Genomic DNA, 24,558 nt, shown 5'->3' on the forward strand with positions numbered 1-24,558 from the left:
TAAAGCAAAAGCTCTGTGAAGGCCAGAATTTTTATCAGTTTTTTTTCACTAGTAAATCCTTAGCACCTGACATGTAGTAGGTATGTAATAAATATTTGCTATATAAATTGTAAATGTTCAATAAACATTAATTGATTTAAGATTATTCACACCTGCTACATCCTTTTTTCACTATAACTAAAAGATTATTATAGTGAAAAAGGAAGTGAATGCAATGTATAGCCAGAATCTGCTCAATGGGGCTTGACCGCTCCTTCTAAAGAATTGTGTTTTTCTGCAGATATTAATGAATGTCAGCTACAAGGTGTATGCCCTAATGGTGAGTGTTTGAATACCATGGGCAGCTATCGATGTACCTGCAAAATAGGATTTGGGCCAGATCCTACCTTTTCAAGTTGTGTTCGTAAGTAATAATCACTTTTTATTCCTATTTTGGATTAATTGTCTTTGGGGTTTTTCCAAAAGAACGGAAATACTCAGTGGCCAAATGAATGCTTGTAAATATGCAGGAAAACCTCATTAATTAAAATAACAAGGAGGGGGCCCGCCTGATGTAGTAGAATAAAGTGATATCGTGGAACCCTCTCTAAAATGCATTTTTATCATGGTGATAAAAATATAATAGCTAAAACTCTGGATAGAGACTAAGCATACTGAGGAAATATGCTCTGATGAAAAGAGAGAATTAAAATGGACATATCAAACTTTTTGGTACCTGAGAGATGACAGTAAGTTTTTCCTTCATAAATACAGTATTTTAAGCATTCTTTAGGTTGAATTAAACTGTATCCCAGCTTCTGCCTTTAATTATTCCAAATTCTGAGTCACTGGACTCTGATTTAATGAGGTTTCACTTCTTTCTCAATTGGAAGAGTCTGGAAAATAGTTACCAAGGCCCTGTGTTTTAGATTTTCTAATTCAGTTCTAATTTCAGATATTGTCTTGTTCTTTAAACCCACCAAAATGACCCTAAATTATATTGTTTTGCCTTAAAAATGTTTCTGAGATTTTCCCTTGTTTCTGATAAGGGTTAAAATCCTTCATTAAACCACATGTTCTAATATTGGTTCTGAAATATAGTTTCACCAAAGAGATACTCCCTCTCCATGTAAATTAATCCATGTAATCACTACAGATCATATGCCATTAGAGAGGAATGCATTTTAGGTGTAAAGTTCTCAAATGCAGATTTGAGATTTTTAAGAATGTCTTATTTTTAAAGTAATCATGCCCATTATTATAGGTAAGCACTGGAAGATTTTTTTTAAAGAGATGAGGTCTTGCTATGTTGCCTGGGCTGGACTCAAATCCTGGACTCAAGTGATCTCTGTTCAGCCTGCTGAGTAGCATGACTATAGACATGGGCCTTGTAGCACTGCAGATTTTTAAAGATTATATACAGTTTAAATGGATGCATGGCAGAAAAGTATTAGGATAATTTTGAGAGCAACTGTGTATTAGTTTCTTTCCTGCAAGTTTTTGTTTTTATCTATCTATCTATCATCTATCTATCTATCTATCTATTTTTGAGACGGAGTTTCACTTTTGTCGCCCAGATGCGAGTGCAATGGTGCGATCTCCATCCACTGCAACCTCTGCCTCCCGGGTTCAAATGATTCTCCTACCTCAGCCTCCCAAGTAGCTGGGATTATGGGCATGTGCCACGATGCCCAGCTAATTTTTGTATTTTTAGTAGAGACAGGGTTTTGCCATGTTGGTCAGGCTGGTCTTGAACTCCTGATCTCAGCTGATCCACCCACCTCAGCCTCCCAAAGTGCTGGGATTACAGGTATGAGCCACCATGCCCGGCCACTTTTATTTATTTTTTAATGTGGCTTTGGTATATAATGAGCTGCATCTTTCTTGTCCCTAGTTTGAAATATGCCATTTGGTTGACATGTTCTTCATGGGTATACTGCCATTCATTTTTAAAGAAGCTTATCTCTCTAACTCTTTACCCTAAGGTAAGATATGTAGAGGTGATAAAATAAAGACAAATGTAGTAAAATAAAAATGACAGTCTCATTTATTACTTTTAGGTGAGTTTGTTGAGTGTTTTGAAATGTTATTACTAATTACTACTCTTTTCCTTTAAAAACTGTCAACTGCAGATTAGGAAGTTTTACACGTAAGTCCTCTTTTCTATGTTCTTTTACAAACAGTTCTGATCATGAAGCAGACAGACACGTAATTATTATAGGCTTTCCTAACGGGTGGTAAAATTAGACCATAAAATTATATTTGCACACAAAGTACCTTTGAAACTGATGCAAGGATTTGGAAATTTCAGGCCAAAAATCACATTGTTGATGACATCCAGATAACTTAGGGGATCATTTTTGGCTGATTTGAATCACATGAATAAATATTATAAATCATTTTATAATTTAAACATAAAGATTGTAGAGTTTGGATATAGAGTTTGTTGTGAATGCTTTTTCCACCCTTTTATAATTTGACTTGTAGTCTGGTTACAATTCTTATATTGAAGGTTGCTGATTAGGTAAACTTGCAGAACTAGTCACAAAATGCTGTGTGAAACTTTGACTAGATCTGATGTCTAGAGTTAAGGGCAGACATCCAGGTTTTAATAAGATTGTAGAAATCTGCCAATGAGATTTTTGAAACACTTGCACATTTCCTTAGCATTTATTTTCCCTGTCAATGCCCAAATAATTCTGAACTTATTAAACAACCATCCATTCTTTTTTGAAAAATAAATAATTCAATTTTATGGTTCAGCTACAACAGCTGAACTGGTAAGTATTAAGAGACGTTCGTTGCTAGTTAAGTGTTCCAGTTGAGAGTTCGAAGTGAAAACCTGGGCTCTTTACCAGTGTTGAGTGAGAAGATTTATTTCTCTTTCCTCTGAGTTTACCACATGTAACATCACAGAGACATATAGAGTTCCTTTCGGATTTGCGATTTGAACCAGTCCGCTCTGGTTTTCAGGTGAATTCTGTGAAGAGCTTGGTGGGGGAAGTCTGAGGACAGAAAGAATTAGGGAAGAAGGTGATACTTACAGAGCAAAGGAAAAAAATTAAAAGATCATGGTATTTTTGGTAGTCACAGGGAAGTAGCAGAAGGGGACTGGAGATCACACACACGCACACGCACACACACAGACACACAGACACACACACAGGCACTCAACACAGTGATTGCTAAATGTTTGCTCTGGAGAGAGATAAAACCAGCCAGGGATGAAGCCTGCAGGCAAATGGAGGACAAATGACAACATTTGCTAAGACAGCATGAATTTAGGCCATATCCAGAGCATACAAGGTGTGGCTGACTCTCTGAACTCCTGCACATGGTTATGGCCAAGGAACAACGGGAAGCACTTTCTCTTCTTGAATGCACTGAACTGAGATGAACCCCCCAGAATTCCTTGACTCCAGCCAAAGGTTGCAACAATTTCACTTTCTCTCCTTGCCGCTTGCCTTGGCTTAGCCAAGCTAAAAGGAAGAAAGTAGGCAAATGCTGGCATTTGCTGCCTCTGACCTCTGTGTTTGAGGCTTAGGATGGTGTAGCAGCATTCTCCAGACTTGTTGCTACCTGATTTATGGGGAAAGGTGGAAATTCAAGGACTTTTCAGAGCAAATTCAAGAAAAGTATCGTCTTTGCAATCCAAGTAGGAAGACTTTCTGGCTTTCTGAACTCCTGCAGGAACTTCAGAGCTCCAGGATGAGTGCTGCTGAGAGAGTGTCCACAGGTTCAGTAAAAAGGCCCAGATAAAAGAATTCTGAGCCTAGGCTTTTGCCTTTTCATAGTATTCTTTACCCATCAACTTGGAGCTAGTTGACAGAAATGGAGGGTTAGAGAGAAGATGTGCTCAGGAACTTCTGCCGTAGTCCTGGAAGTCATGAGATAAAGGGCAAATGCCTTTTAAAAGCCAGTCTTAATTAAGTACATCATTCATGTGTAATTTCCTGAGCATCTTTATGAGAAACATACTGTGCTTATCTTATACACTGGGAAACTAAAGCTAGGAAAGTTTAAGTAGCTTCTCACACAGCTAGTAGCTGAGAATTGAGATTTAAAACAGGATTTGTGCCTCCAAATTTAGGGTTCTAGATCAGGGGTTGGCAAATTATAGCCCATGGGAAAAAAATCTGTTTGTTTTTGTAAATAAAGTTTTATTGGAACACAGCCATGTCCATTCATTTACTTATTGTCTAATGCTGCTTTTGTATTACAAAGACAGAGTTGAGAAGTTACAACAGAAATCATATGGCCCACAAAGCCTAAAATACTTATTATCTGATGCTTGACAGAAAAAGTTTGCTGATGCTCAGGCTAATTAACATGGTCCAATAGAACTATCTGAGATGATGGAATATTCTCTATCTGTAATCCCAGTACTTTGGGAGGCCGAGGCATGCGGATCACAAGGTCAGGAGATCAGGAACATCCTGGCTAACATGGTGAAACCCCGTCTCTATTAAAAATACAAAAAACCAAAATTAGCTGGGTGTGGTAGCAGGTGCCTGTAGTCCCAGCTACTCAGGAGGCTGAGGCGGGAGAATGGCGTGAACCTGGGAGGTGGAGCTTGCAGTGAGCCGAGATCGCGCCGCTACTCTAGCCTGGGTGACAGAGTGAGACTCCGTCTCAAAAAAAAAATATGCTAGAGGAATTGGGTAAGGGAAAGGCAAGTCAGAAAACCTCATTTGTATGGTGATATGATAGAGAAGAGCTTTGGTTGGGTTTGGGGATTGGGCAGAGGGGAACACCAAACTGATTCAGCACCTTTGACTTGACCTGGACCTGGTTCTGTAGAATACACTCCATGCATATTTGCATTAGAAGATGAACTTCTTGAAGGCAGGGCTGTGTTTTGCTGATCTTCATATTTGCCATGTGTGCCTAGCAGAGTATTTAGCTGTTAGGCTGATGAACTCTTATCTACTAAACGTATAGCAGAAGATGAGGATTAAAGTTTAGGTATTGGTTGGCTATAGCCTTGTATGCTTTCGCAGTGTTTTCCGAGGAGCTGAGCACATCATCTGTTCCTTCTCTGGTGTACTGTCTGGCTAGAACAGGGGCCTTGTGTGGCACTCCAAATCAGAAACCACTTTCTGCCTCCCATTCATGTTCACTGGCCCAGGGCGAGACCTGATGGGCCCTGCAAGCTCTTCCTTCCCTGGGATGAGAAGAGCAGATGCTGGCTTGCAGCATCAACCATGTTCCTCATTCTCCGAAGTGCCTGATTATTCACTAAATGCTGCCCTAGAGTTATCTCTACTGTGGTTAAATATAGAAAAGTAGGTAGTGATTTTGATAGTAGGTGACTAGGTTTATTTGGAAAGGTGGGTTTTTGTTGCAATGTTTCTCTTCATTACGCACACATACCTAATTGCATGCTTGCTAAAATGGAAGACGGGACCAGAGAGGGACAGGGACAATCACTGTCACGACTTGTTGGTGCCCTGACTCTAAAACTCACATGGTAAACTGATTTTTCTTCAAGAAAGGTGATGCTCTAAATCTAGACAGATTTATCCTGAAGTATGGTTTTTAATTCATACCTTAGGGTTCATTTTACTGTCATTTGGAAAGCCAATGTAGTTTTGGTTTCTCGTGTAATGTCAGGCTTTATCTCTCTGCTTCAGCTGATCCCCCTGTGATCTCGGAAGAGAAAGGGCCCTGTTACCGACTTGTCAGTTCTGGAAGACAGTGTATGCACCCTCTATCTGTTCACCTCACCAAGCAGCTCTGCTGTTGTAGTGTGGGCAAGGCCTGGGGCCCACACTGTGAGAAATGTCCCCTTCCAGGCACAGGTAAGACATGCCCAGCTGTATGCGCACATAGATTCCCAGCCACATGAGTACGCGGGACAACTTTGGCAACTTGGGTCATTTGTGGTTTCTGACTTTAATTTTTAATAATACATTGTAAATATTTTATCACTTTTGTAGAAACTGTACACATACAATGTTGAATCAGTGGGAAAAAATTATGCACAAAGAGATTTTCCCATTTCTGTGTGATATCAGACTTCCTTTTGAATATTAAGAAAAGCCATTATATTTTATCTTCAATTTCCAGGACTCTGAGTCTGATATTTAAGTGTAGAGAGACCAGAAGGCTCTGCTGGGCCATGTGCTTTCCTAATGATTGGCTGCTCATCAATTCACAGTAACTAGACTTTGTGCAAGTTGACTCATTTACTCATTTATTGAGTATCGTGCTTAATTTCTTTAATTGGAAATGGAGGGAATTATATTCATGATTGAATTTACCCTATGAAGATTAATAACTTAAGGACAGATCTTGCCAAAACTCCTGAAAACTTCTGTGGGAGTTGAGTATTAGGAAGTAGATTATTCTTTATCCTTCAATTTGGTACATAATTGCCTTATGCCCTGAGAAGGCAAATTTATCTCTTTAAATACCTTATTTCTACCAGTGAACCACCAGCTTCTCAAGCAGGATCAAGTAGAGTTAAGTGGAAGAGAAAGAAATGTAACCTGAAAGTATTAGACCTGATATTAACAAGGAATGGCCTCAATGTCACTTACTTGGGGTGGACATTAAATAGTCTACTCAATTGCATGTTTGATAAGATGCTTTCCACCTAGGAAAGTGTCTTAACTCACAGGGCTATGTAGTGTCTTAAAGCTGTAACTTACACCATAGCAGACAAGATTTAAATATAAGTGTCATGACTCACCTTTGTTCATGGTTAGAACCAGAAAGAACTGTGTAAGGCAAAGGATAATACAACATTGATGGTATATCGGTAGACTAGATGATTTTAGGCCTCCAAAAGGTCCCAGTACCCTCTTGTGCCATCTGATGCACTCATTTTTTTTTTTTTTTTTTTTTGAGATGGAGCCTCACTCTGTTGCCCAGGCTGGAGTGCAGTGGTGTGATCTCGGCTCACTGCAAGCTCCGCCTCCTGGGTTCACACCATTCTCCTGCCTCAGCCTCCCAAGTGGCTAGGACTACAGGCGCCCACCACCACGCCCAGCTAATTTTTTTTTTTGTATTTTTAGTAGAGACAGAGTTTGACTGTGTTACTTGATCTCCTGACCTCATGATCCGCCCGCCTCGGCCTCCCAAAGTGCTGGGATTATAGGCGTGGATCCACTCATTATTAAAAATTAATAATCAACTAAATCTTTATAATGTATAGACAGGTTTCTCTTGAAGTTCAATTTTTAAAGCTTTCAGTTTGTGAATTTATTATGCATGTTATTTTGTGTCTGTATAATGTGTTTGTAATTTTTTTACATTTTTTAAATTTTTAGCTTTTAAGTTCAGGGGTACAAGTAGAAGCTCAATTTTGATAGCTTTGTAATCCTTACATGAAGCATAAATTGAGATGGTTCCTGGAACTCAGGGATACTCCTCTCTAGTACTATCAGTAAATTTGAAAATAATATTCAAGATAAAATTTTTGCACTTAAGTTTTGGTTATATGGTGATTTTCACTAAAAATATTTAGTTCATTAATTTTTTTAACTTGGTCTTTAAAGTCATGTTTTCTTCTGGAAACATCTTTCCAAGTAAAAATTGCTTTTCCTAGTTAAACATAAGAATGAGGTTCTACCATTTAGTGTGTGATCCTTAGAAAAACAATATTTTAGCATACTATAAGCAGTATTTTTAGAGTTTCCTTTTTATTGAGAACTAATTTTAGGTCCCAAACATTCAATAGAAGATCTCTTGTTCAGTGAAAGTGAGAAATGACTTATTTTACATTCAATTTTAAAAGTAGAAATAAAAAAGTTAACCATAAGCTCCTTGGTGTCTGCATTTGGTAATTTGCCTCCAACACCAACGCCAAAGGGATTAGGTGGATTTTTCCTCTGAAGGCCACACACTGCCTTACCCCACTTCTCCCCCTTGCCTTTCCCCTTCACTATTCATGGGGATTATACCGTGGAGGTTAGCAAATCACATGTGCTGAGTCTACTTTTTTTTTTTTTTAAAGAATACAAAACCACTTTTTTTCTGGCAATGATAGTGATTCCAGGGCACAGAATATCTCCGTGGCCTCTGGGTAATTAAACAAGCTGGTCACAGCCAGGCTTTTCCCAGTTATTGTTCCTTTACTTGAAAATAGCTGCATCTTGATTTGGCATTTCCCTTCTTTCTTGATTTCTACCTATCATCTCCAGCATGTCTCACTTCTCTAGACTCCGCCTCACTATCCCGAGATTCTCCCCTTCAGAAACACTTCCCCTTTTCCGTCCTCCATAATCTACATCCTCTTAACCAGCTGATACATGGCATTTTGGTGGAGCCCTTTGTGTTCTTCAACTGGAAGCAAACTGTGAGGATTTCAGCATCTCATTTCCCTGAATAGTGATTTTTTTTTAAGCCTTATGGCTCTTCATCTAACTTGGACAAATGTCACTGAGTTCTTTGTTAATAACTAATGAAATTACATCAAAGCGGGAAAAAAGCCTGATTTTTTCCGATAACACATATACATGCAACATGAGACATATAATACATATAGTGTCTTCTATATATAAAATATCTTCCAATGTATAACCTAATATGATATATAGTATTTTCTAATTGGTTGCTGATATATATGGGATGGAGGGCTAACTATATATATATATAGTTACCGTCTATATCCATGGTTATGCATCAGTGGATCCAACCCAATTGGTTGGTTGAATCTGTGGACGCAGAACTGGATATGGAGGGCTGATCATACTATGCAATTTTATGTAAGGGACTTGAGCATTGCAGATTTTGGTATCCACAGGGGGTATCCTAGAACGAATCCCTCATGGATACTGAGGGATGACTATATATATAATATGATATATAAAATATATGCTAAGTATATGCTATACATAATATGTATATTCTGATTGGGTAGGATAAGGAATTAACAGATGGAAAAACGTTTAGTAAAAAAAGAGTTGGAGTTTTTTCTGTAAATATGCAAGTTTATCAGAAATTTGAGCAATTTGCTTACATTTTGCACCTGTTTTTGAAGTTTTAAAATGTAACTATATTAGTGATGATTTATTAAGAGCTATTCATCATGATATTTTCCTCTGTATAAGTTTGCACTGTTAGATTTTTAAAAGGAATATTTTCCCATCCCAAATCTAGCTGCTTTTAAGGAAATCTGTCCTGGTGGAATGGGTTATACGGTTTCTGGCGTTCATAGACGCAGGCCAATCCATCACCATGTAGGTAAAGGACCTGTATTTGTCAAGCCAAAGAACACTCAACCTGTTGCTAAAAGTACTCATCCTCCACCTCTCCCAGCCAAGGAAGAGCCAGTGGAGGCCCTGACCTTCTCCCGGGAACACGGGCCAGGAGTGGCGGAGCCAGAAGGTGAGAGCGGTAATAGATCATGGACTCTAGACATCTCTCTGTGTGTCTTTGCTTTGATTTCCCTGTTTATAACCCTCTAGAGCAGAATTTCTCAGCCTAAGCACTATTGGCATTTTAGAGTGGAGAATTATTTGATTGGGGGCTGCCCTGTGTATTGTAAAATGTTTAGCCACTGCTCTGGAATAATATGTACCTAGTAGATAACAATATTCCATGCTAATTTCAGAATGTTGTCCTGATGTTTGGGGGCTACTTTATCTTGGCGTTTATTCTTGGAGAGTGATTTAGATCCTTCAGGGAATAGCCATAATTGATTTCTTGTCTAGAAGGCCATTTAACAAGTATTTATTTATGAAGTGGAATCCACAGACTTTCAAAAAGTTAAAACATTAAGGTCTAATGGGCAGTCAAGGATAATGGAGGGTGAAATGAAGGAAGCTAAGAGATCGTCGGTTGAAGAGATCTGGTGATCACCTAGTGTGGTTCTTCCATTTACCCTCTGAGAAACCTGAGACCTAGAGAGGGGACATGACTTGCCAGATGTCATATAGAGAACATGTAATGGGACCCGTGACCATGGAGCACCTTTTCCCAAGGAAATAGTTTAAGGCCTTGTACTTGAGAGGGAGTCTAGAGACAATGGACTTTTACTCTCTCTCTGGCATTCAGGATGTGGGGTCATCCCTGTCTCTTTATATAAACCCAACAATATCTGATACTTCACATATCTTGCTTCAAAAATGTTCACCTCAGAAGGAACAAACCTTTTAGATTTGTATGGAATAGACGTATTTTCTCTAATAAAGCTCCTGCTGGCTTTTCACAGTTGATTCTTAGGTCAGAATTCAGGGGGCCATTTTTGGGTGCTGTTGAGGAGATAGAGTGCCCAGGCTAGTGTTGTGTGGGGAGCTTGCCACAGCCTTCTTCTTGGTAAGGCAGGCTTTTTTTCTGAGCTCTGAACGTTTGTGTGTTCTGGCCTATTTGATTCTATGCTTTCACTCACTGCATTTCTTCCTTGGTGAGGCAGAACAGGCAAAACCTCAGCTGGAATCAACAGTATTAATCAGTTTGCCCCTGGACACTTAGTGTCATGACCAGATGTTTGCAACTGTTCATTGTTTGTACAGGCAGGAGGAAATGGGCCGTAGTTCCAGATTTTGCCTCAAGACCTTCTTCGTGGTGGGTTAGGCAGAATAGAAGGTTAATTGACTTTCTCCAACCCCAAGAATATTGCAGCAATGATTTTACTTTGTCTGGTACCCTGATGGCTTTCAGGATTTAATGCTCCTACCCAACCTGTAAACTAATGTTTTTACAGGAGACATTGATTGACTTATGAGAAAAATCCTGGTGAATGTTGATCCAGGGCTTTAGAACTAATATGAAGGACTGATTAATGAAAAGCAAGTCTTTAAAAATACAAAGGCATCACCAACACCCTCACAATAACGTTTATGATTGTGTAATGTATAATTTGTTCAGTATATTGATGCTAATCTCTAATTGGCTCTTCCTGGCTTGTGAGATTCTTTTTCGTAATTTAGTTAGCATATCTTTTTGAAAATATTCACGGGGCTTCATTAAAGTTGGAATACATCAAGAATGCAGCACATGCTGTCATGTCTCTTACTGAAATAAGTGACATTCTTTTTTAACACTGACACCAGAAAGCATTTCAAACATTATATACCATAAGGATAAGCCTTTAACCAATTAATGAAAATGTTTGTTTTCTAACATATGGGAAGTTCCACATAATTGAGATAAGGCATAAAATGATGTACCAGAAAGTATTGCCTTCTTCTTTTAATTTTAATTTTGAAAGAGCTTGAAAGACTTGTTCACATCTTCTCCATGTGCTCCAGTAGTTGAGGAGTAACAGCACTGAGGGTTCTCTGTTAGTCATGTGTAAAATTCCCTTAAATGGCAGATGATCCTAATTCTGCATTTGCTTTAGTTTGATTCTTAATCCTTTTGCAGAGATACTGGACTTCTATTGCTTTTTAAAAATTGAAATATAATAGACTGAATTGTCTTAAATCGTACTAATACCCTTTTTCTTTTCTGGTTTTAGTGGCAACTGCACCCCCTGAAAAGGTAATTTATTCATTGTTTGCAAGTCTTTTTTTTTTCAACCCTCAAAGTGATTTTCTATTAGAATATGTATGGATTGTTTAGACTTAAATATAGTAACATCTCTATTATGCATCATTTGGTTTGAGTTAATATAGCATTCAGTTATTAAAAAAAATTCATTGAGCCATTGTTATAGATTGGGACTCTTCTCAGTGTTAGGAAAACAATAGAGAACAAATAGGACAAAAATCTCTACTTTCATGAAGCTTCAATTCTAGTGAGAAGAAAATGGGGAACTAATGGGAATCAAGGGCATAAATAGAATTCAATGTCACCTGATGGCCTGGACCATCTGTGAAAGAAAGACTGTGACATGCTTAGATAATCATGTATTCTTAGAGCACATATATAGTTAGTGAGGTACTTCTTAATTCAACTAAAATTTAACATACATGTTTGAATTGAGTTTGAATAACAACAGAAGTTAACGCTTAAAAGTTACAATCAAATACTAGAATGTTGCTTTTTGAAAAGTCAGTCTATTGGCTTTTGGGCATAGATGGGGGCTATAAATTGTGAGACATTTTAGTAGGAAATGTAAACATTTACTGGATCTAAGTCCTATTTATGTAATATTGTTCCTTCTCTGAATCTGGCTTTCTTTATTTAATGAAAACATTCATTTTCATTAAATGAATGAACTTTATGTTGGAGAACTACTATGATATATTGCTAGACTAAATTATTGTTGCATTTTAAAATGGGATCTCAATGCGTGTAACAGGCTTTAATTTTCTTTTTATCTCCTTCTCCATAATAATTACATGAAAATTAGGTAATTATTAAATATTTATACATTTATGTACCATTCTTTAAGTTGGCAAGAATGCATTATTAGAATTTAGATGAGGCAATACATGCATAAATTATTTTAAATAGTATTCTAAATCTTTATCTTATAATTATGGGATAGAGTAACATATATGTCATAGCATAAGTGCTGAAATAATCAAGAAAAAGAGACTTATGATTTTGGAGTGATAGCACTCATCCAGAAAGAGGTTATAGTATTTTGAGCCCAAAAAAAGTATAGCAGATATGCATACTTTATGTGTACTTTTGAAGCTCTTAGCATCTCTAAAGATCAGTCACAGCGAGTAGTTTGCAATTTTGTTGATTTTGAATTTAGTTCTGGTTGATATATGGAAGTAATTATTTAGCTTGTAGGTGGGCCAGCCAGCAGCCTGGCAGCCTCATCATAACTCAGTTCTTCTGTCTTTATGATTGAATTTAATAACTCTCATTAAAAATCTAAAAGAAAGCCTAAAAAATTTTCTTGTATACTTTTACTGCATTTTATTTGGGGAGGAGATAGCACGAAAAATGCAATCATAGTCTTTGTTGTCTTGGTACTTACAAAACTCTCATGATGTTATGTGATGGATGAAGAAAAGAGAGGATGCCCAGAGATGTGCAAAGATGTGGTGGAGGGGACAGCAAGGGTCATGAAAGACTTGGTCAGAAACCGAATTAGGGACTGCTTTAGAAGGCTTAGAGTACCAAACTGCCATTGTAATCAGTGGGGAAATACCCTGCTTCTCGACTGTACCCTATTTGTTAAACGTAGAAGTGGTGTAGATTAGGAAGTCTGCTGCTTCACGGTGTTGGGGGAAATTCTGTAAACTGCAGTAGTGGATTAACACCTGATCCTGGTCTGTTCCTTGTTGGCACTGGCCATGGCTGCAGGGAATGGGGTGCAATTGAGACTGGTTGAGGTCATCTCTAGTAAGTAATAGAAAGCTAGTTGTAAGAAGACAGAGGAAATGTGGGAAAAACTATTAAGTGCTCAGTATTTGTAGGAGCTGAATTTTGGTAGGACTACTCAAATTAAGAAGAAAGAGGAAGCCAGTTAGATTATTACAATAAACTGAAAATGAGAGTGAGTCCAGCCTAGGGTGGTGGGGTCTATGGATATGAAAAAGGGTGAACAACTGTAAGAAAAAAGTGTCAATGGATGGGGCTTGCAATGAAAAATGAAAGAAGGAGGACTAAAAGGTGACTTTAAACCTGGATGGGACAGATTAATGACTGTGGCACTGGCAGAAATGAAGTTGGAATGAGAGTCTGGATGGTTTTGGAAGGGTGGGCTGGAGGTATCTGTGGGATATCTAAATGGACTTACCCTGTAAGCATTTATGCTTGCAAGGTTGTATTTGTGATGAGATATCCAGGCAGACTATCTTAGAAAAAGCAGAAAAGAGGTGATACTTGAAGCCAGGAGAAGAGGATAAGAGGTTAACAGAGGCCAGAGGAGTAAGCTTTCTGGAAGAGGACAGAACCAAGTAACTCGATGAGTACTTGAATGTAGTGATGATATGAGCTCCCTGGTCCCATCTGGTGTGAGTGAAGTCACAGATCCTTAACTAGGCTAATTGTTCAGTCTGCCTGAGCCCTGCACAGTTGTAAATGGAAGCTGAGCCATGGATGATGGACTGCTTCTTTGCTTGAGGTCCAGGGGACAAGCGTGGGCACCAAAATGTGTGATGAAGCCCCAAATCCTTCTCCAAGCCAGCAAATTTCTGTTGCTCTGCCTGGCTACCACTGTTCAGAGAGCTGGAGTTGTAAAGTTATCAGATGTGAGGTTAAAGGAGGCCGTAGTGACTGACTGGTTTAAAATATTTTAACTTACCATGTGTTCTTTGTTATGGCACATCTGCTATATCCATTATTTAATCTGCAAACTGTGGCTGGTCATCTTAGTGGGGCAGAGCCACATGTGAATGAGGCAATAGTCCTCGTTGGGGGTTAGTTTTGCCCTGTTGCAGACCAAATATGGACCCCTGGGCCAAGACATTTACTTACAAGATGAGACTTTGGGCCTCAGGGAAATGGCTGAAGATATGTGCGTGGATCAGCACCGCTGGGAAAAATTTAGGGCTTCCCATAGTAGCACCACATCAAAGGTTCTTTTTTTTTTTTTGTAATTTCACACAATTATACATGTAAGGTCCTATGCTATTTCTTTGCCTTTCTAAGAATATAATTAATTACATAAAAATAGTAATATGTGGGAAACTAAAAATAATTTCCACTTTCAATTCTTTTTTTTTTCTTATTCTCTTTTAAAATACAACCATCCAGGAAATACCTTCATTGGATCAAGAGAAAACCAAACTTGAGCCTGGTCAACCCCAGCTGTCTCCAGGCGTTTCCACTATTCATCTGCATCCACAGTTTCCAGGTAGCCTGTGTTGATCTGTGCTGTTTGTCAGAGTATTCTGAATAAAAATGTAAGACGGGAAATTTTTGTCTTTGATTTTGTCTAGTAAATTACTAGACTTCATAACTGAAGTTCAGTGTTAAGTATAGTAATATACTTATATAATGTTAGCATAATTACAGCATCATAAGTATTGTAGTGGGAAAGATGAGGTTTTTTTTACTGTTTTCTGTGATCAGGAGTGGTATATAGTATTCAAACATTATTGAAGGTTATCATTTGATGAACGATCATTTTTCTTGGCTTCCACATCACTCTCAGATATTCTTGCTAAATGTTGAGCCCAGAGCCTTGGGACATAGAACAGTTCTTTATATCTGACAAATGCTGTGATATATTGCTAGACTAAATTATGCTTGTATTTTGAAATGGGATCTCAATGCACATAACAGGCTTTAATTTTCTTTTTATCCTCTACTTCCCCATATAGTAGTGATTGAAAAAACATCACCTCCTGTGCCTGTTGAAGTAGCTCCTGAAGCTTCTACATCTAGTGCCAGCCAAGTGATTGCTCCTACTCAAGTGACAGGTTGGTGCAGTATTTTTACATTATATATCACATGGAGGAGACATGGGGCTGAGCTTCATTTTAAATGTAGTATCCATTATATAAGCTTGCTCATGGCAGGGTTAGCCATACTAGCAGATATTTGGAAATCATCTAAATACAGTTAAAAAGGAGGCGTTTGTGTAAATAAATTATAGTATATATGAAACAATATCACATAGTATTAAAATAATGTTTGAAAAGAGTAGTTAATATCATGAGGAAATATAGCGTAATCTTTGTTAATAAATACAGGATACAGGCTGGGTGCGGTGGCTCATGCCTATAATCCCAGCACTTTGGGAGGCCAAGGCAGGCAGATCATGAGGTCAAGAGATCGAGACCGTCCTGGCCAACATGGTGAAACCCTGTCTCTACTAAAAATACAAAAAATTAGCCAGGTGTGGTGGTGCACACCTGTAGTCCCAGCTACTTGGGAGGCTGAGGCAGGGGAATTGCTTGAATCCAGGAGGCGGAGATCACAGTGAGCCAAGATCACGCCACTGCACTCCAGCCTGGCGACAGAACGAGACTCCATCTAAAAAAAAATAAAAATAATAAAAGGACTGGGTGCAGTGGTTCATGCCTGTAATCCCAGCACTTTAGGAGGTCGAGGTGGGCGGATCACTAGGTCAGGAGATTGAGACCATCCTGGCTAACACGGTGAAACCCCGTCTCTACTAAAAATACAAAAAAATTAGCTGGGCGTGGTGGCAGGCATCTATAGTCCCAGCTACTTAGGAGGCTGAGGTGGGAGAATGGCGTGAACTCAGGAGTCAGAGTTTGCAGTGAGCTGAGATTGTGCCACTGCACTCCAGCCTGGGGGACAGAACAAGACTCCGTCTCAAAAAAAAAAAAAAAAAAAAAAAGAATACAATGTAATGATTACAATTTTACTTTTAAAATTTCTACGAACACAGAAAAAGAAAGAAAATGCATCAGTGTTCAGTTCTCACCAGTTAATACAGGATCATGGATAATTTTGTTCTTTAATATATTTTTATTTTCAAAGTTCTGCATAATAAACATTTTAATCATGAGTGAAATAGTACAAAATGTTTTATATTTTGAAACAAATGCAAAATTCTAAATGTCCATGTCCTTAATGTGTATTGAGCTCTTATAAATCAATAGGAAAAATACTAACAATAGAGAAATGGAAAAATAATATAATCAGATAATTTGTAGGAAAAAACAATACCAAGAAGCATAAAACAGAAAATTTCAACTTTCCTGGTAATCAAAGAAAGGCAAGCTAACCTAGGGTAATACCTTATTCCTATCAAATTAGTGTGTAAAACCCAATCAAACTATTTTTATTAGGGTGAGATTGAGACTCTCTCACATTGCTGAAGGGAGTATGTGTTGGGGTTCTCCAGAGAGACAGAACCAACAGGGTATATCCAGATATGTAGAAAGAGCTTTATTGTGAGGGATTGGCTCACACCATTCTGAAGGCTGAGAAATTCCAGGCCAAGGAAAGCTGGTGTTGTAGTTCCAGTGCAAACCCAAAGGCCTGAGAAGCAGGGGAGTTGGTAGCATAAGTCCCAGTCTGAGTCTGAAGGCCTGGATACCAGGCATGCCAGCGTCTGAGGGCAGGAGAGATGGACGTCCCAGCTGGAGTAGAGCAAATTGCCTTCCTCAGCCTTTTTGTTGTGTTTGGGCCCAGCCCCCAGTAGATAGGATACCCACCCACACTGCTGAGGGTGATATTTACACAGTCTAACAATTCAAAGGCCATTTTCTTCCAGAAACACCCTCACAGACACACCCAGAAATATGTAATCAGGTATCTGGACATCCCTTAGCCCAGTCCACTTGACTCATGAAATTAATCTTCACAGAGTATAAAGCACAAACTCATAATATGTATAAAAAACTTTAGAACTATTCAGAACTTTTGACTCAGTAATTCTATTTTAAGACATCTTGTCTAAGGAAATAATGTTCCCAAAGGCTGTGGGTAGTAGTTTATATGAGTGGTTACCTATCACAGACAATGTATAATACAGAATAAATAGAAATAACTGAACATTCAACTGCAGGGAAATAGATAATTATGCTAATCTATACATTGGAACATTATGTTGCCACCAAATATAGTATTTTTGAAGAATTTTTATTGAAATATAGCAGGAAGTAGTCATACAATATTGCTAAATTTAAGATGAAGGATAAAAAATTAAATGATATAGAGTATTATACCAGTTTTTTTAAAGACATATATACACTGAGAAAATGCTGGGAGAAAATACACTAGATATTAGCGGTGGTTTTTTTTTTTAGTGGGATCTGAGAGATTTAAGTGTTTTATTTTAGATTTTTTTATTTTCCATATTTTATAAACTCAACAGTTATTTTTAGAGTCAGCAAAAATGTCACTAAGGGGCATCATCATTAACTTTAACTGAATTTATGATACCACTGCAGGATGAGGTTGACAATATGTTATAGGAGCTAAATGGAAGAGTTTGGAGCCGCCTTTAGAATATTCCCTCCTCAGAAACATGTTACGGTTCTTTTCTAATAGAAATGTTCTCATATGTTAAGCTTTGGGCCACTTAGTGAGTCAGTAGAACAGGAGCCTTGCCCTTCAGGGTGCAGCTGCAGCCACCTAGCCACGGCTCCAGATCCAGACATCCCTGCACTCTCGGGCTGGGAAGCCCCTCTTCCCCCACAGGCTCAGAAGTGCCTGCTCTCGCTCCTTGGCCCCTCCCCGCTGCCAGCGCCTGCTCCAGGGTGGAGCAAAGTTGTGGCCAAGCCCAAGTGCTGTTGCAACCCAGCCAGGTGTGCATGTGCTTGGGTCAGCGCTGACATGCCAGCCGCCTGCCACCTTGGCCCCCTCTGGACATTGCACCAATGAGCATGGGAGGGAGGCTAAGGGGAAGCTGAGGGTAGCTCAGTGTGGGCTTGCAGGTGCCCCTCAGCATGAACAGCCTGGGTGTGTGGACAACATGTTGATGGAGGGAGGCAGACAGGTTCCTGAGTGGAAAGGTGTGAGTCCTCAGTGAAACCACACCTTCAAGCCAGGAATGGCCTGAAGCCTGGGGGCCAGGCTGCCAGTTCCAGGTGTAGTCCACGGTCCAGAGCGAAGACTTCATTGATAACAGTTTGGCCAATCAGATGGTGTTTTTCTAGGCCCTCCATGACTACCCATGGACCAATCAGCACACACTTCCTCCATTCTGAGGAAGTGTCATCCTGCGGTGGTATCATAAATTTAGTTAAAGTTGATGATGATTCCCCTTAGTGACATTCTGAGCCCATAAAAACCCTGGACTCAGCCAGACTCACACAGATGTCAGGACTACCAGCTGTCAGAAGGAGCTACCCACTTCGGGTCTCCTCAGCTTTTCAGGATGACCTGCCTACAGAAAGGAGCTACCCACTGTGGGTCTCCTGAGAGCTGTCATGTCACTCAGTGAAGCTCCTCTCCACCTTGCTCACCCTCCGGTTGTCTGTGTACCTCATTCTTCCTGGATGTGGGACAAGAACTCAGAACCCACCAAATGGTGATACTGAAAGAGCTATGACACAAACGGGGCTGAAACACACCCTCCTGCTCACTATGTTGAGGGTGCCGAGAAAGGGAGAAGAGCTGTGTCCCTTTGGGGAGCCCAAACCTAGGGGCTCCCCAAGCCAGGGCTGTAACAGCCTCTTTGGTGCTGTGTGGTTTCTGGCGTCTCCGAGCTTTTGGGCAGCACTGTGTCCACCATCTCCAGATGCTGGTGCCTGCAGCAGAAGTTACTGGCAGTATATCTGGTCCAGCCACAGCCTCACATGAAGCCTGCACCTGTGCCAGCACCTGGAGCTGCCCAGCCCACCACAGCAGCTGGGATGCCTGGCTGTGTAGTGGCTGGACCCCATGCTTGCTTGCTCACACACCCCTCACTGCTCCACACCTGGCTTGCCCTTGGCAAGTGTGGGATCTGGGCTGGCAGCACAGGCCAAGCACAGCCTGCTGGGCTGAGTGGGTAGAACAAGCTCAGTGGGTGCAAGCAAAACTTGGGCAAAGGTGCCACCAGCCACAGAGGTTCTGGCTGGCAAAGTGATACCCCAAGGATCCTGTGACAAAATGATAGTGATTTTTTTTTAATGGCCATGGCTAAAATTGTTATTCTCTATTCTGAGGTCATGTATGTATCTACCCACTTTATTGAGCACACTGATAAGAGACTGCTTTGTGCTGCAAAGTATACAAGCAAATAATACACAATTTTGGACAGCAAGGATCTTCTAATTGTTTATAGTAATGTTAAAAAGAAAAAAATGCAATAAGACATATTGTAATCCACTAGTTCTTTCAAAATACTGCATTTCCATTTTTTCAATGTGAAGATAAACTCTAGTTTTGAATGGGCATGGCTGACTTAAATGGACAAACCTCTTTCAAACTAGCTTTGTAGAGGTTAAGTTCAGTTAGATAAATGCAGTTTCAACATTTAAATGTAGCTGTGTGAAGGGTAACAAATTGAAGTTACTCAGCTTCAACTGAACTGCAGAGCTGGTTTAAAAAACAATGAAAGTAGCCTTGCTATAGGAAGTTGTTAAAACACAACTTGTTAGAAGCTTAATTTGAATTTGGCAGAAATACAAGGCTGACATCTGCTGTCACATGTTTGAAGCATGAATATATCCTTCCAGGAAACAAGTGATGCAGATTTTCTTTTCATGCAACAGTTGTAGGTACTTCCACTTTCTGTAGTAAAAGGGTATTTCTGAAAGAATCCATAGGGGGAACAGTATTGATAGTCTTTGAATTGAAGTGGTTTGCAACTTTAGAGCCACACTATACACAGTGATCTTCATTAGCACAAGAAGACTGTTTTGTATCAAATTTAATTTAAATCAAAATGTGTATTTTCCCATCGGTTTCATATGGGGGCCAAACACAGATTTAAGGAGCAATCTCATCAGTTCTCTCAGGAATATTGCATAATAATGTTTTTGTCTCTAAAACACAGAGGAGGTAAATATTATTTGTTACTGTTAGTTTCTCCCATGATTGAAGACAGGGATAGAATAATACCTAAGAGTCTAAAGTAAATATCATCAGCTCCACATTGTTTAGTGATTATATCTTTACAATGGTGAAATTGGAAGTAGCCTTTTCAGATTTAGCCAAACACACTTTGACATGTGATAATTATAAAGTGAGCCACATATCTGCAGGAAGTACGTGTGGTATTTTCCACTCTTAACAGCTGACTTGGTGGCTTGCAACATTATTGGCATACCATTTTCAAGTGAATTATATGTTTCAGCATATAAATTATTGATTTAGCATAGTGTCTTAATAGCTAAAGGATAGGTTGGAAAAATCAAACTTTTATTTCTCTGGCAGATATTTACAAAGTGGAAACATCTGTTTCAATTGTTGCGGGACAATCTATGCTCACTGTGGGGCAGTTAGGAAGCCAGGGCATTTTTGTAAACCTTTCCATGAGTTAACATTTGATGCCTTCCTCTGGCTCTTCCCAAACTTTCTCCATGGCTCTTGCAGACTGGCCAGAAATTATTCTTTGACTGAGTTAACTGCCTTGTGGAAACCTCTGTAATTATCATGGCCCAGACATTTAAAAAAACTATTTGCTCATCAGATCTTTTCCAGAACTCAGAATTGACCCAAAAATGTTTGTCCCTCAAGCATATTACCGGTGTCATTACTGCCTCAATAAACTGTGTATGCGAATAGAAAATGAACTCTTTTATTTCCATGTGAAATCATCATGCTTTAGTATTTCCAGACTCCATTCATTCATTCATTCATTCAGGGAATCACATGATGAAGAAAAAAGCTAAAAGTCAGCATAGTCATTTTCATATTTTGCTAAAAGCTGTTTCATTTAATTTTAGAAAATAGAGTAAAGATACCACACTGTTAACTCTACCATTGGCCTTGTTGCTGGTATAAATAGAGTATTTGGTTTTCCATCATTGGCTTTCTGTCATGGCTCTTTTTCCATATTCTAGATGGACTCCAGCAAAAGAAATAGAATAAGGTCTTGACCTGGTGAGGATGAGGTTTTCAGGGAGCAGATATAGTAGGGAAGAGTAGGGCTGTCCTGTGAACCAGGTGGCATTATGAAGGACATGTGAGAGAGTCCAGTGGTGAGCACTCACTTAATCATCTCTCTGCAAAGCCAAGAAAGCCAAGCATGCTATAAAGACAAGACATTCCCATTCACCAGCATACATAACCCTGACACAAGAAATGAGTGCTGTGTGAGGCTTGACTCTGGTGTATCAGACAGAGCCCAGTTTCTAGAGTTTATATTGACACAGTTTGCTCAAAGAATCATATTCTTCTACATGAACTGATCTACTCAGTGGGAAAAGGTTTGCATGCCGATGTATGAGTGACCACTTAGGAAAAATATAAAGCATCTTGTCTTTGCCCTAAAAAATAGAAAATGCAGGAAACTTTTCCTGTTCTTTAAGACAACATTCTCAGGACTTGTGTACTGTCTATGTGCTCAGGAATGAAAACCTATTAGAAAAGGAGAGAAAACACAGGGGAGATGCAGGGGAGACATGTTTTATATGTTTTAAAGTATAAGTACCAGTAATTTATTTTTTTACCTGATATTCAACTTTTTTTTTTTTTTTGAGGCAGAGTCTCGCCCTGTCACTCAGGGTTCAAGCGATTCTCCTGCCTCAGCCTCCCGAATAGCTGGGACTACAGGCGCCTGCCACCACACCTGGCTAATTTTTTGTATTTTTAGTAAAGACGGGGTTTCACCATGTTGTCGTGGCTGATCTCAAACTCCTGACCTCACCTCAAGTGATCATCCCTCCTCAGCCTCACAAAGCACTGGGATTACAGACATGTGCCACTGCACACAGCCTCTGATGTTCAACTTTTTGATAAGTAGTGAATAGAAAGCAGACAGGGGTGTTTTGAAGGTGTGATGGTTGTTTTCTGTCTGCCTGCAAGAGTGGAATCCTTGGCTCACGCCTGTAATCCCAGTGCTTTGGGAGGCCGATGTGGGTGGATCATGAGGTCAGGAGATGAAGACCATCCTGGTTAACACGGTGAAACCCCGTCTCTACTAAAAATACAAAAAAATTAGCCAGGCGTGGTGGCGGGCGCCTGTAGTCCCAGCTACTCGGGAGGCTGAGGCAGGAGAATGACGTGAACCCGGGAGGCAGAGCTTGCACTGAGCCAAGATTGCGCCACTGCACTCCAGCCTGGGTGACAGAGCAAGACTCCGTCTCAAAAAAAAAAAGAGTGGAATCCTGCCTGGCAAAGGATGGAAGGGATCTCTGAGGTCAAACTAATGACAGTTATATTAATTAATCACTTGTGTAAAAATGGGACAAAGTAGAAATCAAGTATGTTTCAGAAAGTGTCCGTCTTTCCTTTGATGTATCTCTTAGTACCCTCTAGTGGTGTCAGCCTAACATTTTCTTACATGTAACGTGATCCTGACAGGTTCAGCATTTGCAAGCCACACCTCTTTATACTTATGTATGAGGTAATCAACTAAAAATCAAACATTTTTTATCAAATTCCAACCTCCTAGCTTCTATCTAAGATATTGGATTGGCAGGAAAGGCCATTATTACTCGTTTTATTCCTAAGACTAAAGAGTTATAATTCTTCACTATTTCTCCTACCTCAGAGCTGACTTGAGAAGAAACACTTTAGCTATGTTGACAATTTGTGGCATAGGAATATATCACATTTTAATTAAGCATCACATATTTTTGAAGACTTGTTCACACATATAAAGAAGTTCCATTCTAAGGCTGTCCCTGCCAAATGACAAATATTTGGTAATCACCAAATTGGTATTATGGGAGTGGGTTAGTGACTCCTCATCAAGCTTTTCATGAAAACCCCAGATTTGTAGCCTCTTAATTTGTTCTGAATGCTTGCCCTGAGTATATTAATTCACTTTCTATTTTTTTTTTTTTTTTTTTGCGAATACGGTCAACATGTCTTTCTGCATTATGAAAATGTCAGAGATGAGTATAAAGATAGGTCAATAACCACCTGGGAAAAAACCCAAGAAATCTAAACACCAATAACTTGCAAAGGAAGCTTCTACGTATAATATTGAGTCGTGTGCATCTCATGCTGTTTCACTAAAAAATTCCTATAAACAGAAGAGAATTCTTACCTGAAAGTCTATGAGTATAACCTGGGAAGATTACCTTTTACCTTCAGATTTTAGGTACATACAAGTTATATTTTTAAGGAAGACTTTTCGGATTATGAAAGTGCCAAGACATGCTTAGTATAAAAATTTTGAAAAGTACCAAAAAAAATGAAGAAAATACAAATCCTAAAAACCATAAAACTTGGATCTACTTCCCTCCAACCTTCTTTTCTGTGTGTATTGTAGCATAATGGAGATTATATTCTATATTATAATTTGTGCCTCACTGTGTTTTTTTTAACAAATAAGCATTTTCCTATCTTGTTAATGATTATATGCTGTGCTGTATGTGTAATTCATTGTTTTGTGTTATTATTGCCAGTCACTTAAGTTTAGGCAGTCATATTAATTACCCATGTTTTTAGCCTTTTGAATTATTTTTCCTATAATTTGATAATATTTTGACTGTAAACAAATTTATCTTCCTGAAAGTGAATTAACATAACTAGGCTCACAAAAGGTATAAGTAATTTGTAAATACATGGGGTGTGCATACATTTCTCATACATCCAGGTGACTTTTTGTAAAATACTGAAGTTCATATGCTTCCTTTTTCAAATGACTTGCATGAGTAGTCTTAAAGTCACAGCACAGTGAATACTTTATGAAAAATGAAGCATGTGGTTTTGGTTTTGGAGAGCAACCTCAACCCCAATTTAGGTCATTTCCATAGTGAATCTTTGTTAAAGCGCAGTTTTCCACATCCTTTTGCTGCGGAATAGACAGTGTGTTATTAGCGAGAATAGCCCACCTGCCTTTCTTCTCATTCAAACCACAGACCTCTCTAACAAAGCTGTGCTCCTAGGTTGTCATACTCAGAGGCATCAAACTGTTTACCTTGGAGGGTCCCTTGGCCTCATTCATACCAGCCTCCTTTTTGAGCCTTGTTTACTGCATGATGACAGATAATAGCCCAAGGTAGTATTGGTATAAATGTGTTGGTTTTTAAATATATTCTTAAATGACTTCAACATGAACAATAATGGTAACTTTTATTGAGCACATATAATATGCCAGGCATTGGCTACATGCATTATTTAGAGTATCTCCTTCATTCCCATACTTTGAAGTTGGAACTCTGATTACTTCCATTTTACACATGTAGAAAAGTGAGGCGTAGAATGGTGAGGTCACTTGGCCCATGCTGCAGAACTGTAAAGGGCAGCAGCATTTGTGCC

General features: G+C 39.1%; 1 protein-coding gene across 6 annotated transcripts in view; it reads left to right on the top strand.

The window, feature by feature from the left end:
* Positions 1–24,558, top strand: part of LTBP1 (latent transforming growth factor beta binding protein 1) — a 462,412-nt gene that overhangs the window by 290,613 nt on the left and 147,241 nt on the right. For 3 of the 6 annotated variants that reach the window (XM_032172648.2, XM_058426675.1, XM_032172649.2), the window contains 6 exons: positions 281–403; positions 5,613–5,780; positions 9,085–9,312; positions 11,387–11,409; positions 14,530–14,629; positions 15,099–15,197. In XM_032172648.2, the coding sequence (XP_032028539.1) occupies positions 281–403; positions 5,613–5,780; positions 9,085–9,312; positions 11,387–11,409; positions 14,530–14,629; positions 15,099–15,197 (741 nt within the window). The remainder of the gene's footprint in view (positions 1–280; positions 404–5,612; positions 5,781–9,084; positions 9,313–11,386; positions 11,410–14,529; positions 14,630–15,098; positions 15,198–24,558) is intronic. The other 3 variants (XM_032172650.2, XM_058426676.1, XM_032172651.2) reach the window with 1 other exon arrangement.

The sequence above is a fragment of the Hylobates moloch genome, unplaced genomic scaffold (assembly GCF_009828535.3).
Source record: "Hylobates moloch isolate HMO894 unplaced genomic scaffold, HMol_V3 SCAFFOLD_13, whole genome shotgun sequence".
In the NCBI taxonomy this organism is placed as follows: Eukaryota; Metazoa; Chordata; class Mammalia; order Primates; family Hylobatidae; genus Hylobates; species Hylobates moloch.